The sequence below is a fragment of the Gavialis gangeticus genome, unplaced genomic scaffold, assembly GCF_001723915.1.
Source record: "Gavialis gangeticus isolate Ggan-Ray unplaced genomic scaffold, GavGan_comp1, whole genome shotgun sequence".
Taxonomy (NCBI): Eukaryota; Metazoa; Chordata; order Crocodylia; family Gavialidae; genus Gavialis; species Gavialis gangeticus.
The window spans coordinates 369,677-384,526 of NW_017729020.1; the positions used below are offsets into that span (position 1 = coordinate 369,677).

At 43.5% G+C, this 14,850-nt stretch overlaps 1 protein-coding gene across 1 annotated transcript in view; it reads right to left on the reverse strand.

Annotated features, from left to right (window-relative positions):
• The window catches only part of ANTXR1 (anthrax toxin receptor 1), a 220,366-nt gene that overhangs the window by 170,978 nt on the left and 34,538 nt on the right, over nucleotides 1–14,850 (reverse strand). Inside the window, exons 4-8 of the mRNA XM_019514293.1 lie at nucleotides 12,914–12,995; nucleotides 11,986–12,019; nucleotides 10,495–10,574; nucleotides 8,634–8,702; nucleotides 6,047–6,127 (exon numbers count right to left, since the gene is read on the reverse strand). Of these exons, the coding sequence (XP_019369838.1) occupies nucleotides 6,047–6,127; nucleotides 8,634–8,702; nucleotides 10,495–10,574; nucleotides 11,986–12,019; nucleotides 12,914–12,995 (346 nt within the window). The remainder of the gene's footprint in view (nucleotides 1–6,046; nucleotides 6,128–8,633; nucleotides 8,703–10,494; nucleotides 10,575–11,985; nucleotides 12,020–12,913; nucleotides 12,996–14,850) is intronic.

The window sequence follows — 14,850 nt, forward strand, 5'->3', positions numbered from 1 at the left end:
AGGTGATATTTTGTTTATTAGATGAACTATATTTTTGAAAAAAGTTTTATTAGACCAACTAGATTTTTGAAAAAACTCATTTCCAGGGAGTGAGTGAATAGGGAACCCTGCTTGGTGGCAGTCCCATGAGCAGCACGGATATGGTGCAGAGAAATCCCAAGACACTTTTTTTTTTCTTTTTTACACCAAACAAAAAGGCTTTGGTTCTTGGAATGCACCTGCAGGGTGAACTCAGTAGAGTAGAATTTGTCCTTGGCTTGTACCCATAAAAGAATACTGGGAGAAAACGTGTTCCACCTTGAAGTTTCCTATTGCAAACATATGACATACTGGCAGACCAAATGTAAGGGTTGAGATATGTAAAAAGACAGAACGTGGGAAGAGCAGTTAAAAGCACATCTTATGATAGGATGACAGGAAAATACAATGAATTAGCAGGCGATTGAAAGACATGAACATTTTACATTAGGGTATCAATTCATCAAGGATACAAATTGTTGAATTCTCTTCCAAACATAGTGAAAGACGCAAGCAAATCTATTCTCTTCCCGCTTCTAGTACTGCCAGCTGCCTCCCCAATGCTCACGCACAGGATTTATATGGTTGGTTTGTTTTCATTCTCTGTGATCCTTCCCATGTCTGAAATGAACTTTTGGCTTGTACAAGGAGAGCCAGAGCTGTTTTACTGAATGGTTTTGGTTACAGGCTGTACAGGAAGAGGTGGTGGTGTCTCCTCCTGACTTTCACGCTGTTTCACATTTCTGCCTGCAACACTCTCCAAACAGACAAAGACATTCTGAGCTCCCGATAGACTCGTGTTTCAGGGTCTCACTCAAGGACTTGCTCCATTTGCTCTAAATTGACGTGTTATGATTTGTAGATGTTCCCCATGGAAACTGCAGTAACAAAGAAAGCTATAAAGCACTTTCTACAAAATTGCTTTCCAGCTCAAAGAGACCAGGTGCCTTCCCCTCTATCCCCACCCCTCCTTACAAGCTCAAAACCCTCATTACACAGGCCTTTTCAGTCTTCGTTTCATCAGGGATATCAAGAGCGAGAAGGCAACTGGTTCTCTTAATGATCATCTCATCCATAACTGAAGGGAGAGAATAGGAAGCCCAAAAGGGCTCAAAATAGCATGGTCCTGGGCATCTTTGGCTCCCTCAACTTTAAGGGAATTGCAGACCTCTTTGAGGATTTTCTATTACATAAGTGTGCGTCTTGATTTTCAGCATTATTAAAATGTTCCCTAGAGCCCAGTGTGAACAGCTTGACTGTGTACTGGGGAGCTGTGTGGGAGGGAGGTGGTAAATCCTCTACCCCAGGTACACTTTGGAGTTTTGCACCAAGTCTGCACTCCTCTCAGGTTGCACCGTTTCATTTTTGTCTCCCTTTCTCTGCTTGGACTATGGTCTTGGTGCGACTCCTGAACCAGAGCTTCTGCCCATGGTTAGGTGCCCTTGCCATACTGCAAAAGGCACCATCTTGCAGATATGATTAAAAGGTGAGTTTCTGGCTGCCAGTCATCCAAGATCCACTGGTGCTATGGGCAGGTACCCACTTTAGCTCAGTCAGATATCAGAAGAAATGTAGATGCATAAGTGTGAAGCTCTATCTAGGGTAATTAGCCCTGCTGGAATGGCAAAGGCTGCACTCTGGAGGACAGACATACGCTTTCTTTCATGAGCAGGTGTGCCACGCTTCTTTGTTTCAAACTCAAGGGGTCTGCTTTGCAAAGGAAAAAACAAAACCTTTCCTTTCCTACTTAGCAGCAGACAGCACAGCTGTTCTGCAAGCAACTGATGCCCCTTCTTCTTTGTAGCAGGATTCTAACTCCTTCCTTTTGCAGGTAGCTGGTCATGGTGTAGCATGTTTTTTTGCTACTGCTTCTTCACTCCACCTGCTGCTGCTGTCATGTGACTGCCCCATTGAAAGCGACAAAATCACCTCTGGATGCTCTTCTTTGGCAATCCCTCACAGTTAAGAATGATCGTCTTCCATGACTGTCTTATCTGTGTGTAACCTGGGTACACCCAAGGGTGTGCCCTGTTCACAATTGGATGGGATGTGTAGGCAGGAGGGGGTGCCGAGAGAGGGATGCCAGAATTTCGAGCAGACCCCTCTCTCCTCTATAGGAGTTACCCCAAGCCCAAAGTTCTTAACTATATGTATATTATAACTCAATAAATTGTATAATCACAAAACTAAATATCATATACATATATTTACACAGTGAACATTAACCAGTAACCAAGGTCAAACCCTAAATAACACTATTTACCCATCACAATAAAACAATTTCAGCAGCATCAACACAGTACATTTCAATTACAAAATATAAGGCGTAAACAGGAACAATCTTAATAACATCTATTCCTTAATATAGTCCCTGACCTGTGGCAAGAGACAGTTCTCCTTCCAATGGGGTCCCTTGGGGGGTGTCCAGGAAGCACCAGGGGCCCCTCTCCTTAGGGCCCTGACTAGGCGGGGGGCTGCTCACCCAGCCCCTTCTCTGGGTTTGCCCACCCCAAACATCTTTCTCCTGTGGTACCCAAGGGCCCAATGACTCGCGCTCCCTCAGGTGGTGGTGGTGGTTAGGGTGCAGCTCGATGGGATCTCCTCTGATGGAGCGCCTCTCCAAGCCTCTGTTGCGCCGCTGGGCTCCTCCTCACCCTGTGCCCCGCTCTGAGCACCAAGGGCTCAGCTCCTCTCAGCAGCTGCACCACTGCTGCTGGCTTCTGGGCCTCATGCTACAGCACTACTGCTTCCCCTTGCCCTGTCTTCAGCCCCAAGGGGTCTTTTAGCCCAGACTGGGCCCTTCAGGCTCTGTCCGTTCATCCTCATACCAGGTGGCTAACCCAAGCACCCTCCCCTGCTCCCTGGCTTCCAAGGTCGGGCCCGTGCGCCACCCTGTGCACTGTGGGACCTGACCGCTTGCTGGGAGATGCGGCCTAAGCCACCTCACTGAGGCCCCCAAGGCCCTTGCCCTGTGCGCTGCCCCGCGTACCCTGTGGCCCACTGGCCATGCCAGGGTTGCAGGCTCGAGCCACTGCTTGCCTGGGCTCCACGCACCGAACCGCGCACCGTGATGGGCCCAAGCAGTCTCACACCACTCCCAGGGCCGGGCCTCCCTGCACCATCCCCATGTGCTGTCAACAGCCCGAGCGGTCTCACACCGCTCCCAAGGCTGCTCCTCGAGTGGTGGCTTCAGGAGCCTTGGGCCTATTGCCCGCTGGGGGAGAGCTCCCCAGCTGTTCTTGCCTCCGCTCTTCTCGAGTCCCGTGCCGCATCGGCCCCTTGCGGAGGGCACACAGCTCCTTTTATACGCTCCGAGGCTCCGCCCCTGAAGTTCTCCAACCTGACAGTGTTGCGGTCTTCAGTCAGGTCTGGGGGAGCTCTTCTCCCCCTCCCCTCAGGAAAGGGGCGTGACTTTATTTCTCTTGCTGCATCGTGATTGGGGGATGGGCTCCACCAATCAAAACAGCAGGATCTCAAGCCTGGGACTCAACCCAAGCTACGAAAGGTGAGCCTGCTACATAGGCCTCATCAGCCATCTTCAGATGCACATCTGGGATCAACAGATTTTACTGCAGCTCGGACATGTGTTTCTGTGCAGGGTGGGTGGTGCTAGATTCTTGATTTGGTCTGTGACGCGGTGTTTCTGCCGCTCCCACTTTTCCATCTCCTGTTGTTGCCGTGAGGTTTCAAAGTACTGAGATCCCTGCTGCAGACTCTTCCTCCACTTGAGGCGGTCCTGGGCAATAGTCTCTCGTGAGTTGACTTCAATGTTGTATTTTTTTAGGCTGGCCTTGAGGATGTCCCTGAAGTGCTTTCTCTGCCTTCCTCTTGAGCGTATGCCTTGGTTGAGCTGGGAGAAGAAAAATTGCTTTGGAAGTCTGGAGTTGGACATTCAGATGATGAGGCCAGCTCAACAACGTTGGTGTCAGATGATCATCGCCTCAATACTCATTGTGTTTGCACGTAGGGGAATGCTAATCTTGGTGCGTCTGTCTTCCCACTGGATTTGGAGGATCTTCTGCAGGCAATGTTGATGGAACTTCTTTTGATGCACCAGTGACCAAAAAGCATACATTTCTTACAGAAAATCCACCCTGATCTTGCAGATACACTGTTGTTCTCTACTCACAAACCCACTGCAAATATGGTCCTGGAAGTGCTGCACTTTCTGGAGACTCTGTTTAGTTACAGCTGGTAAATTCAGCAGCAGTCAACTGATTTAGTTCTGAATGAGACTCCCCAAAATTCTGAAGTCTTCAGATTTTATCACATACAACCATATAGAGTCAGAGAGCTTCTTCTGGATTTCATTAAAGGTGGCTGGCAGAGACAGTGCAAGGCTGAGACCCAAGGCTCATTTTTTGTTTGTTTTTTCCAATACGACACACAACACCTGATAGTCTAAGAGAATTTGGGGCAGTAGCCCCATGTTTTCAGAATGTCAGGAAAACCAGTAATAGCTATAGGATCAAATTCTTGCTGCAAGCAAAAGTGCTATGGAAAATAGAGCATGTCCCAGAGGGAACAGTTTTTGCTTGATATTATGTGGTCAGGATAGCATGCAACTACCCTAAACACAGAAATCTGAGATCCCCTTTGTGAACCTGACTTTCCTAGCCCAGAGCAGAATCCAGCCCATTTGTTCCAGGTTTGTATCAACAACAAAAAAGGCCATGCTAAATGGATAACACCCTCCCCTTCCCCTCACCTTCCCCCCGGACACACCTCTAAAAGGATTCCCTGTCTCTCTCCATAGCCGTGGGAAACGTAGTTAGAATAGTAATGGGCTACAAGTGAGCAAAGGAGGAAATTAACCCTAAATGATCCAAAAATAGGCCATTTCCTGGAGGATACTTGGAATATTTTTCACTCTGTTATTTGATAATGGAGAATACAGTCTCCTAGTTCTGCTCTTTCTGTTCTGGCCTCAAGTCAGACAGGAACTGCTCAGAGAACCACTGGAGCTGTGAACCCAATTCTAATCCCAATTCTAAACTGAGGCAGGCGGAGCTGGGGCCTGTACATTTGTCTGTGGTGTAGATTCCTGTCTGCTACAATCTCTAGTTTACTCCAGGGCCCCACACTCTTGCCATTCTTGGTACTAGGGTCTGTACTATCACAACCCTCTTAGCACATTTTGTATCCTTAACTGCTTCTTAATACTGCTACGCAGAAAAACCCAGCCCTGAAGAGAAATGGGCTGTTTAAGAGACCAAGAACTTCCCAGAGAAGATGGCTGGCTTTGTAGGAGTCCAAGACAGCCCGTAATTATTGTTTTCCCATCACCTCACTGCTGCAGCTTCTTTAGTGAAGAGGAGAAATAATGATCATTTCTAGTGCTCTCTCTGGTGTAGTTTTAAGTCAAGTATCTAGGCAGTTGCATAATACAGAGCTGTGCTGAAGAACGGGATATTACACAGAGTCAAAAAAAGTCAAGGAGTAGTGCAGTAGAGCTGCCAAGACAAAAGGATACTGAACATGCAGAAGGTAGAGAAGCAGAACAGAGGCCTTGTTCTTTCCAGGAAGAGATGTGTCCTAATGTGGACCAGGAGGACAGGAAAGCTATTTGCTGCTCTGCCATTCACCCACCGTGTGACCTTAATCCTTCCCCCCTGCCCATTGAGTTATTTCGTGTGCAAAATGATGGTAGCAACACTCGCAGTAGCTGCTGCTCATCTCTCTGGAATTTTGTGCCAAGTAATTCTTGCAGCCAATGGGGGCACCAGAAATAGTGTGTACAGTGAAACTTGCAATTAGATCCTTGTGCAGGGGAGAGGCTATGGCCTAAACAGAGGAGAAAGTACTTTACATATTTGTTTCTGCCAGCTGATGCCCAGTTCTGATATGTGACCAGGTAATTTCACAGTAGAAACATTTGTACAAGAAAAACAGGGTCAAAGTCACCATCGGACTATAGCGAAGAAAAATTACAAAAAATGGTGGCGACTATTCAGCAGAAAAGAGTAATAAAATCCTCTGCTCCAGATGTACAAATATACACACAAGCAATCCCAAGATTAATACTTACAGAGTCTATGATCCCTTGCAGTGCTTCAAATCCATCATTCACAGGAAAGACATGATCCTTGCTGTCAGCAATTCGAGCCAGCTGACAGAGCAGCAAAAAATAACAATTAAAAAAAAATTAAAAAGTAAACATGGGATAAATTAGCCAATAGACAGCAAAATAAGGAGAGATCTTTCGCTAAATCCACTTACCCGTCAAAATAAATATCTTAAGCACTGGACAGAGCGTGGCTTGCTAACATACTGTAATGTTTCTCCTATTATCTAACAGTTTGCACTTTGAACCTGGTTAATTTTAAAGGGCAGTGCTGGGAATCGGAGGTTGTTCCTGGACACGATAAAATCAAAATAAATAGAATAAATATCTTAAGCACTGGACAGAGCGTGGCTTGCTAACGTGCTGTATTGTTTCTCCAATTTCTTAACAGTCTGCACTTTGAGCCTAGGCAGTGCTGGGAACCAGAGATGGTTCCTGGACGTAAGGCAGGATATGGCACGTCCTAGGAACTAAACCCAGTGCTTCTGAGTGGCACCGGCAGAACCAAGTCAGCAAAGCCCATAAGCACATGCAGAAGAACTTCAAGCATGTGAGCAGTCTTCTTAAAGATGGAGACATTCCCATGCTTAGAAGCTACATCCCTGCCTCTGTACTTCTCTGTGCAGAGACCTGCCCATAAAAACCAATAATCTCCCAATGGGGGTGGACGGCATCATCCCCCCTCTGCCTTGCATCTGGCAGGTTCAGGTGCCTGGGGCTCAATGGGAGAATGTGTAGGTGGCAAGAGCAGCAAACAAGTACCAGAAGGACATTTTGGGGCCTCACATGTTTGGGAAGAGAGGAACTGAGAGTGGGAAGAGCTTAAGACCAATTTGTTCATCTTCAGTGTGCTAAGGGTTAAGGTGATTGGTGAGAACAGTTCAGGGATAACGAGCTCTCCATGCATCAGCTGGTGCAGAATCAAATTTTACTGCTGCGAGGCTGACATTTGTTTTAGCAATTCCCTTGAACGGCAGGGGTAACATCACTCGGCAGGCCTGCGCTTGGCCTTTCCTGCAGTAATGCAAATTGAAGGCAGCCTTACTTGCCACACATTCCTCCCGAAACCCAGCAGGCCCCACCCTTCCAGCTCCTGGCAATCAGTTATATTTATTAGAGATATAAAAAATACCCACTTAGACAGGACTTTAAAACAAATGCTCTCCCTTTGGTCCCAGACACACAAAGCCCCTCCTGCCCCCACTTGATTTGTGCCTAGAGGGAATATTCCCAGCCACCGTCTCCCATGCACTAAGGGGCTGGGTTAGAAAAGCTGCATACTGATCGCAGGCCAAGATACAGCAGTTACAGTAAATTGGTGGATGTTTATAGTTTCCTGAATTCATTCTCTCTGGTCTGGCTTCTAGAGCCTTCTGGGGTTTCAAATAACAACGGGGTTTTATCATCAAACTCTGCTTAATCTCTCTGATGCCTCGATGGCTTCAGGCTGTGGTTATCTTGGGGGCTTCAAGCTTCCAACCCCTAAAGCTCTTCCCCCCACCCCCAACTTGCCCCTGTTATTTTCTTCCTTTGTCTTTTTATGGAACTTCTCTATACCACAGATTTTTGCAAGTCCAGTGAGTAAAGCAGTACAAGCTTCGAGGGCAAACATCTTGCGCACTGGGCAGACTGTTGTAAAGCTGTTACAGTAAGGCACTTTCATTAAGACTCTACAGTGGCACAGCTACACAGGTGCAGATATTCCCAGTGCAAAGTGGGACCCACATTCCCCATCTTACTACAGACGTTTTGTTTTCTTGCTTCATCAGATGTCCACTATGAGACCTAAATGATAGCCCGGGATCCAAATAAACCCATATTTTGGAGGATGTATCCCAATTTACACTGCTTCCCAGTCCCATCAGCAGATCCAGTGGGTTGCTTTTAGAGCTGTACAACATTCAGTGGGTTTTTTCCCCCCACAGGTATCTATACAGAACTCTGTGGGGCATTTTTAGAAGTCACACAGTATTTCACTATGAGCTCAAAGTAGAAATGCCCTGCAAATCTATAACAGAACAAGGAAATGTTGTCTCCTCTCCAGTTAGTTTTCTGCCAGGATGGACTCAGTTTTGAATTATCAGGAGCATCACTGAGTCTACCAGTAACCCAAAAGCTGCACTGGAAAATGGAATTTCCTGTAGGAAATAGTTCTGTAGGAAATTGTCATTTTTACTTTTCAGTCCAAATCAAAAGGAAGAGAGCTTATTTTTTAAATTCACCAAAGAATGGGAATTCAGAAAATGCTTCATTCAGAAACATGAAAATGCTTCATTTTGGTAATGTGCAGATGCTTAATTAGTGGTAGAACTCTATAATATAAAATGTTGAGTTACAGAGATAACTGTTCTGCAGTGTGGCAGGTTTTGGGCAATGCCATGCTTCAGGGCTTTTCATGATCACCTCTAAAAGGCAGGAAGAAAGGCCTTTCTCTTCATGAATGCCAAAAGCTTCTGTAGCAGTAGCGAATTTCACTTTTCTATAAAACACTGGGACATTGGCCATCTAGTCCACCTTTGCTAAATGCCCAAGAAGGTTATGACTCATTTACCTGAGTTTCATTGAAATCTTTGACTCCAACACAGTACACTGTTGCTCCCAGGTCCCTTGATCGATTAGCCTGGAACAACAGAGATATGCCCATTATGGATGCAGATTATGGTGCATTTTGTATTGTATGTTTAACGCGCTAATCTTGCTGCCATGCTGGGAGCAGAGCTCTACTCAAAATCAAAAATTGGGAGCATGAAAAAAGGGTAGACTAAAACCATGAGACTAACTGTAGTCTTAAATTCAGGTAGCAAAAAATGTACCTGTTGCTACAGCTGTGGATACTTGCTTGGATAGGAAAAATGATACACTTTTTGTTCTTTCACCCAATAAATCCAATGTGCAGCCATTTCAATTTGACGTGCGCCCTCAAAGTTTACATAATGCCTAAGTACAACTGATAACCTGAAAAAAAAAATTGAATCATTTTTTTCATACATCTCTGCTGACCACCAGGCAGGAAGCGTTTAGCACTTAATTATTTCTAGCGTCACAAAGAATGGGAGAGAAAAAGGCTACATAATTTTTGGACAAAATTTAGTTTTAAAGTATTTTGAGCCATGCCTATTGGGTCAGCAATCTATAGTTTATACACATTTTTTATATACAAACTATGGTAATAACTTTAATAGATGCATGTTTAATGTCACCTTCAATGTTCATGAATCAGCGGTATTGTGCATTAAATCCTCCATTGTACATTTTTATCCTTCATATGATTGTTTCATCAAATTTATGCCAGTTGTAATACCCAGGTCCTTGAGAAGCTGATCCCCCCTCTCCCATGGAAGTCTACTTGCACCAGATTATAGCAGTTCTGATTTCCAAGTATCAGTATGTATTACAAACAGCAAACAACATTATCCTCATTTTACAGTAAGGAGAGTCAAGTACACAGAAGTGAAGTGACTTGTATTGCAAGGCTAAAATCCAATGCCTTATTGCCTGTTCCTCCCTCAAACAAAACACATGTAAAACTTCTGACCTCCCCTCTTGATGAATTTCTCTTCAGAGAATTTTCTTCATTAGTCTCTTAAAACAAACTTGTTTTCACTCTGAAATCAAAGATCCCCAGGGAAGTTGGAGCTGAACTTTAGGGACTTGGAATGGTATATTTTTGGCAAGGATTTATGTCTTAGCAATTTTGTTTTTCACACTACAATATAGTGATCCTTTTTATTGTTACTGGATTTAAACTTACACTTCATTGGAAGGATAATCGTTAAAAAGTTGCACGCATACCAAAACCAGATCCTATTTAATAGTTCATTCCAGGTCCAATTTATCATAATTTATATTTTACAGCATCATTTAGTGGAATTAGTGCAGCCCTCCCTAGCAACATCACTGTCACTATCAACCAGGCATATTAACAATACAAGCACTTCTTGTGCCTGTTTCAGTGCCGAATTTTACCTTATTTAATAAATAATCTATGTGGTATGTTAACCTAATGATGTTTTGGATATGGGAGTGAAGTGAAAATCCCTAATTCTTTGCTTGCTTTTTAAAATCAAATGTAACCTGATCCTTCTTTGAGGTTTAACCCCTAAAATACTGGTCCGCCGGGTCCTTCTTTCTTATTTCTACACTAAATTGTCCAGTCCGTCAGAGTCCAACTGAGTTCAAGAACCACTCTTGGCATTTTGCTTTTTTGCTTTAGAAAGAGCATTATTATAACCTAAAATCTTCAAGTTGTTTCCACTCATGTTTAGCCTTAGGAACATATACATTTAAATTAATTTCGAGAACTTCCTTGGTGGTAAAACAATCCTTTGCCTAAGTATCCTTTATTTTTTGGCAGCAAAGACAGCGGGTATCAAAGTGTCTATCTCAAGAGCTTGGACTGTAAATCTTTTTACCTCTCGTTCTGCGTAAAAGAAGAGATCCTCATGGAGTTCACCATCTGTTAGCGCAATGATGACGCTTGCAGTTCTGTAACCTAAACAAACAAACTTCTTGAACAAAGAGGATTTAAGGGCACCGAGTACTACATGGATGAACACAACACCCAATTAATGAGCTACTTGCAGGCTTAAAAGGAACACAGGTGTTACATTTCTTACTTGATAAATGCTCCCCTGTTAACAACCCACACTTAAAAAGCCCCAAATGTCGATAATAATTTTTTTGCCAGTTCTAAATACCATCTGTTTCTTGCATGCATCTATTTTCTAGGCACTTATCTTCTGCTCGTCACAGAAATGACTCAGTCATTCTAACCTGGCACCTTATTATAAATATTACAGGAGTTCAACCTAATAGTTTGACTGAAAGTATGGCAGTATTTACAAACTTCTTAAAAGCATTTCCAGTAATTTCCTGTTTTATTGATGCTATCTCAATTCTCAAAACCCAGGGAGACATTCCATTTATGCTACAAAGGCTGAGTTGATATTTAATAAGATTTTGGTAGAAAAATGATTAAAATTCTTTTAATTTTTCCTTGTCCTTTCACATCTTATTTACTGGTAGTGGAGTTATGACAGGAAGACTGGAATCATCCTTTACTGTATTGACTGTAGCACAGGGGCTCTTTTTTATTACTGTAAATTTACAGCAGCAATGATTAATTTAAGATTAACTTAAATTTCTAGCAACAGCACATTGCTCAAAATCTGAAAGAGCTCTGATGTCCTGGATTACACATGAACAGTGAAACTGCACTTCAATTTTTTTTTTTTTTTCAAATGTTTGGTTTTCAAATTGGAAAAGAATATGTTGTGAGCTATTTTGTTGTGGAGAAACCAAGGATATTCTGAAAACTGCCAATGACAAATAACTGGACTGTTATGATTATGTCTATTTATTGATTCTTGAAAAGTGAAGTGGAACTTCAACAACATCTCAAGATCCCTAGTGATGATGAAATATTTGACAGAAACCATACAAAAAGGTGGAGATAGAGCATGGAGAATTAGGTACCCAAGCATCTCTGAAAAATCCCACTGAGCAACAATTTACATCTTTTCATGAACAAGCCTCTTTGTTGTTTTTATATAAAATATATTCAAGGTACAGGTCTAGTGCCTTACAGTTCTGCCCTGCCCTCTTTAGGACATGTCACTGTATTCTGAATTCTTGTAAAAGGGATTAGTCACAACCCTTTCCTGAAAAGGAGTGTGGGTCCTTGACAGAAGTCAAGCACATAAGCAAGATATGGATGCTTATCTTGCTGGGGTGATCTGACCCCTGCTGATTTCCTGCCCCTTGGGCAGGGGGCTGGACCCGATGCTCTCGTGAGGTCCCTTCCAGCCCTATGTCTATGAAATCTATGAAGATATAAAGAGAAGGGGGAGTGGGGGACGTGCAGCAGGGAAGGACAGTTAATAGCTCAAGCAATTCTCTCTTACCTAGAACATTTTCATAGTAAATCTGTTCACTTGCCTGAAATTAAATCAGAACAGTATTAGTAACAAGTGAGTAACTGTGGTACTTAGTGATTGCTCCAGACATGTGCAGAGATGGGAAGTGACGGCAAAGTTGTGAAGCATGAGATGGCATTTTTAGCATATGTAGCATCTACTCTGCAATTGAAGATCTTTTCAAACTGTTAACCCTTTTCTCTGTGTGTCTCAGGTTGGAATGAAAAGATGGGGCTAAAGCTGCACCTGAAGTTCGAGCACTGGCAAAATTTGGGGGATCTTTGGATCTGAGAGTTCTGCTCCTAGACAGATTTTCATCTCAGTTCTCAGCTAGACCTCCACACAGCCTGGAATGTGCTGTAGTTTTTACCATGTGCTGTAATACAGGAATTCAATTCATCTTCATCAGCGGGACATAAATGCTTCCCCAGTCCTTCAGAAGATAAGTAGTGGAGGTGGGAGCAACACACAAAAACACCCTTGGGGAGTTCAGATGCAAACGTCTGACCTGATCTAGTCTTCAGCAGTGGAAGACCAGAGGAAGAGAGGGCTGCCAGGTGGGCAGCTTGCCCACTGCACCAAGGCTCCATGCTGGCCTGGGGTCTCTTGCTGTTCTACTCCCCCTTTAACTCCAACTGGAGCTGCACATCCAGTGCTCAGCTGTTACATGCCCACTTCCTACTCCTGAAGGTGAGGTCCCCAGCAGTGAAGGCAGGGACATGGCAAGATACAACTTGCGGTTATTCCAACCCAAATTCTGCCAGCTCCATCGGTGCAACACCTGCTTACAGAACCCACCGATCAATTGTTTTGCTTCAGGATGCCACTTACCCATATGGAAAGGCAGGAAGCTTGGTTAATCCCTTTGCTTTTGCTCAAAGACCCTGCAAATGCAATTTAAGATTGGTCTATTTACCCTTTCAAATCCTTCGTGCATGTAAGTGTCACCCCCTGGCAGAACCTTCTGCAGCTCTTCTAGGCCTTGCCGTATCTGGTCCCTGAAAGATTCACATGGACACACTCTTAGATCTATTCACAGATGTCAAAGTTGGCCAGGAAGTGGCACACAGATGGATATGTAGAAGGCAGGGTGCATGCAGGGAAGAAAATGACCCAGTTAATCATCATTTTTCACTAACACTTAAGAGCATTTTCTGATGGAAGCACTCAGATTACCAATTCCTGAAACAAACATTTTAAAGGGAGCTGATACCAATCAAAAACCCCACTGTAATTTTAGAGAAGCTAAAACCTGGACCTGACTGTGAAAGCTCACATCCACCTCTAGTTTAGAGTGGGCAATAGCTCAGAGCAGTTGAGACAAATGGGGAAAAAGCCACTTTTTAAAAATAACCAAATGGCAGCAAATGGTTTTCCATTATATTGTGGAAGGTAGGTATAGTGGAAGATGGACTGGTTCCTACTTTCAACAAGTCAGTTGCACTTGGGATTATCAAAAGAACTCAAGGGAATTGAATTTGAGTATTTAATTCCCTTTGCTCTTTTGGGTATCCCTGCCTTTAGGGCAGCAATTCTAAACAGATAACTCCCCCATTTGGGAATCATCCCAGGTCCCACAGCTCCATTAGGAGCATACTACTGTAAGTGAATAAAAGAAATGCTAGCATGTTATACCTAAAGATCCCATCAGTAACACATTATTGGAACAAGCATTTAAGTGCTACAGGAAAGCAAACTTTGGCTAAGGCCTTTCTGTTAAAACTAAAATAATTAAATGCCTCCTGTTAAAAATAAAAAAATGAGGTTAGAGGGGAATGTTTGGCTGAGTTTCTCTTTATGGGTGTGAAAGATAGACCGGATTTGCTCTCAATTGATATTCCCACAGCCTGGAGAAAGCATCACAACAGAAAAATCTCTCCTAGTTTGGTCTTCTGGCAAACATACCTCTCTAAACACATATTCCCTTAATAACCTCAGCCTATTCTCAAGATGTACAAGCGGAGCTGCTGACTTGCATCTGGCTCTTATTCCTCAGCTGTGTTGGATGAGGATACAAACTGAATCAAAACAGCCATGAAAGTGATATAGATAATCTAAAATCATCCTGCAGGCTCCAGGATATGTGAATACAACCCCTTCAATTCCTGTCCAAACCAGCTTCAAGAACAATGAGCTAATGGGAAAGGCTTCATGATTCAGGGTGTCTCTTTTAATCTTTTGGACACCTAGATATACTGACAGATCAAATTCAGTGGGGTGGGCCTTGCACTGTTTCACTGAGTTGCAGACATCGGTGCCTTTCAAGGCAAGATAGAGTCTTGTCGAGAGTGTGGTATCTCTAAATGAACTAATGCTATCTTCATGGGAACTGGATAAAGACATTATTCTTGGCTGGACCACACTGACACTCTAGGCTTTGAGGCTGAATTCATTTTTACCCACATGGTCCTACACACATCAACCTTTGCCTTCTAGAATATTTCCTGGACTGGACAATAAAAAAAAAAATAAATAAAAATCAGGGACTACTGTTTCCCAGTTTCAGGTAGAAAGAGAGGCTCTCTCCTCCCCTCCACAAATCTCAGGGCCCAGCAAGGCCTCAAAAAGGATACCTTCAGGCCAACAAAAGTCAACAGAACGTACTTCCTTAGATATCATGATACTTCCACTGCTAGTCCCAGCCGGAAGCCAACGGGAACATAGGATATGAAGAATGAAATCACAATAGAAAAAAAAGCTTAAATACTGAGAAATTCTGGTTGATTTTAGATATTAAAAGGTATTCCATGATGTAATGCCATTTCTTTTAAGGGAGCTCAGGGGTTAATCTAGAAATGAATTTGATCCAACCCTAACGGACGGACAGTTCAGCAACAATAGAGAAGAGAGAGG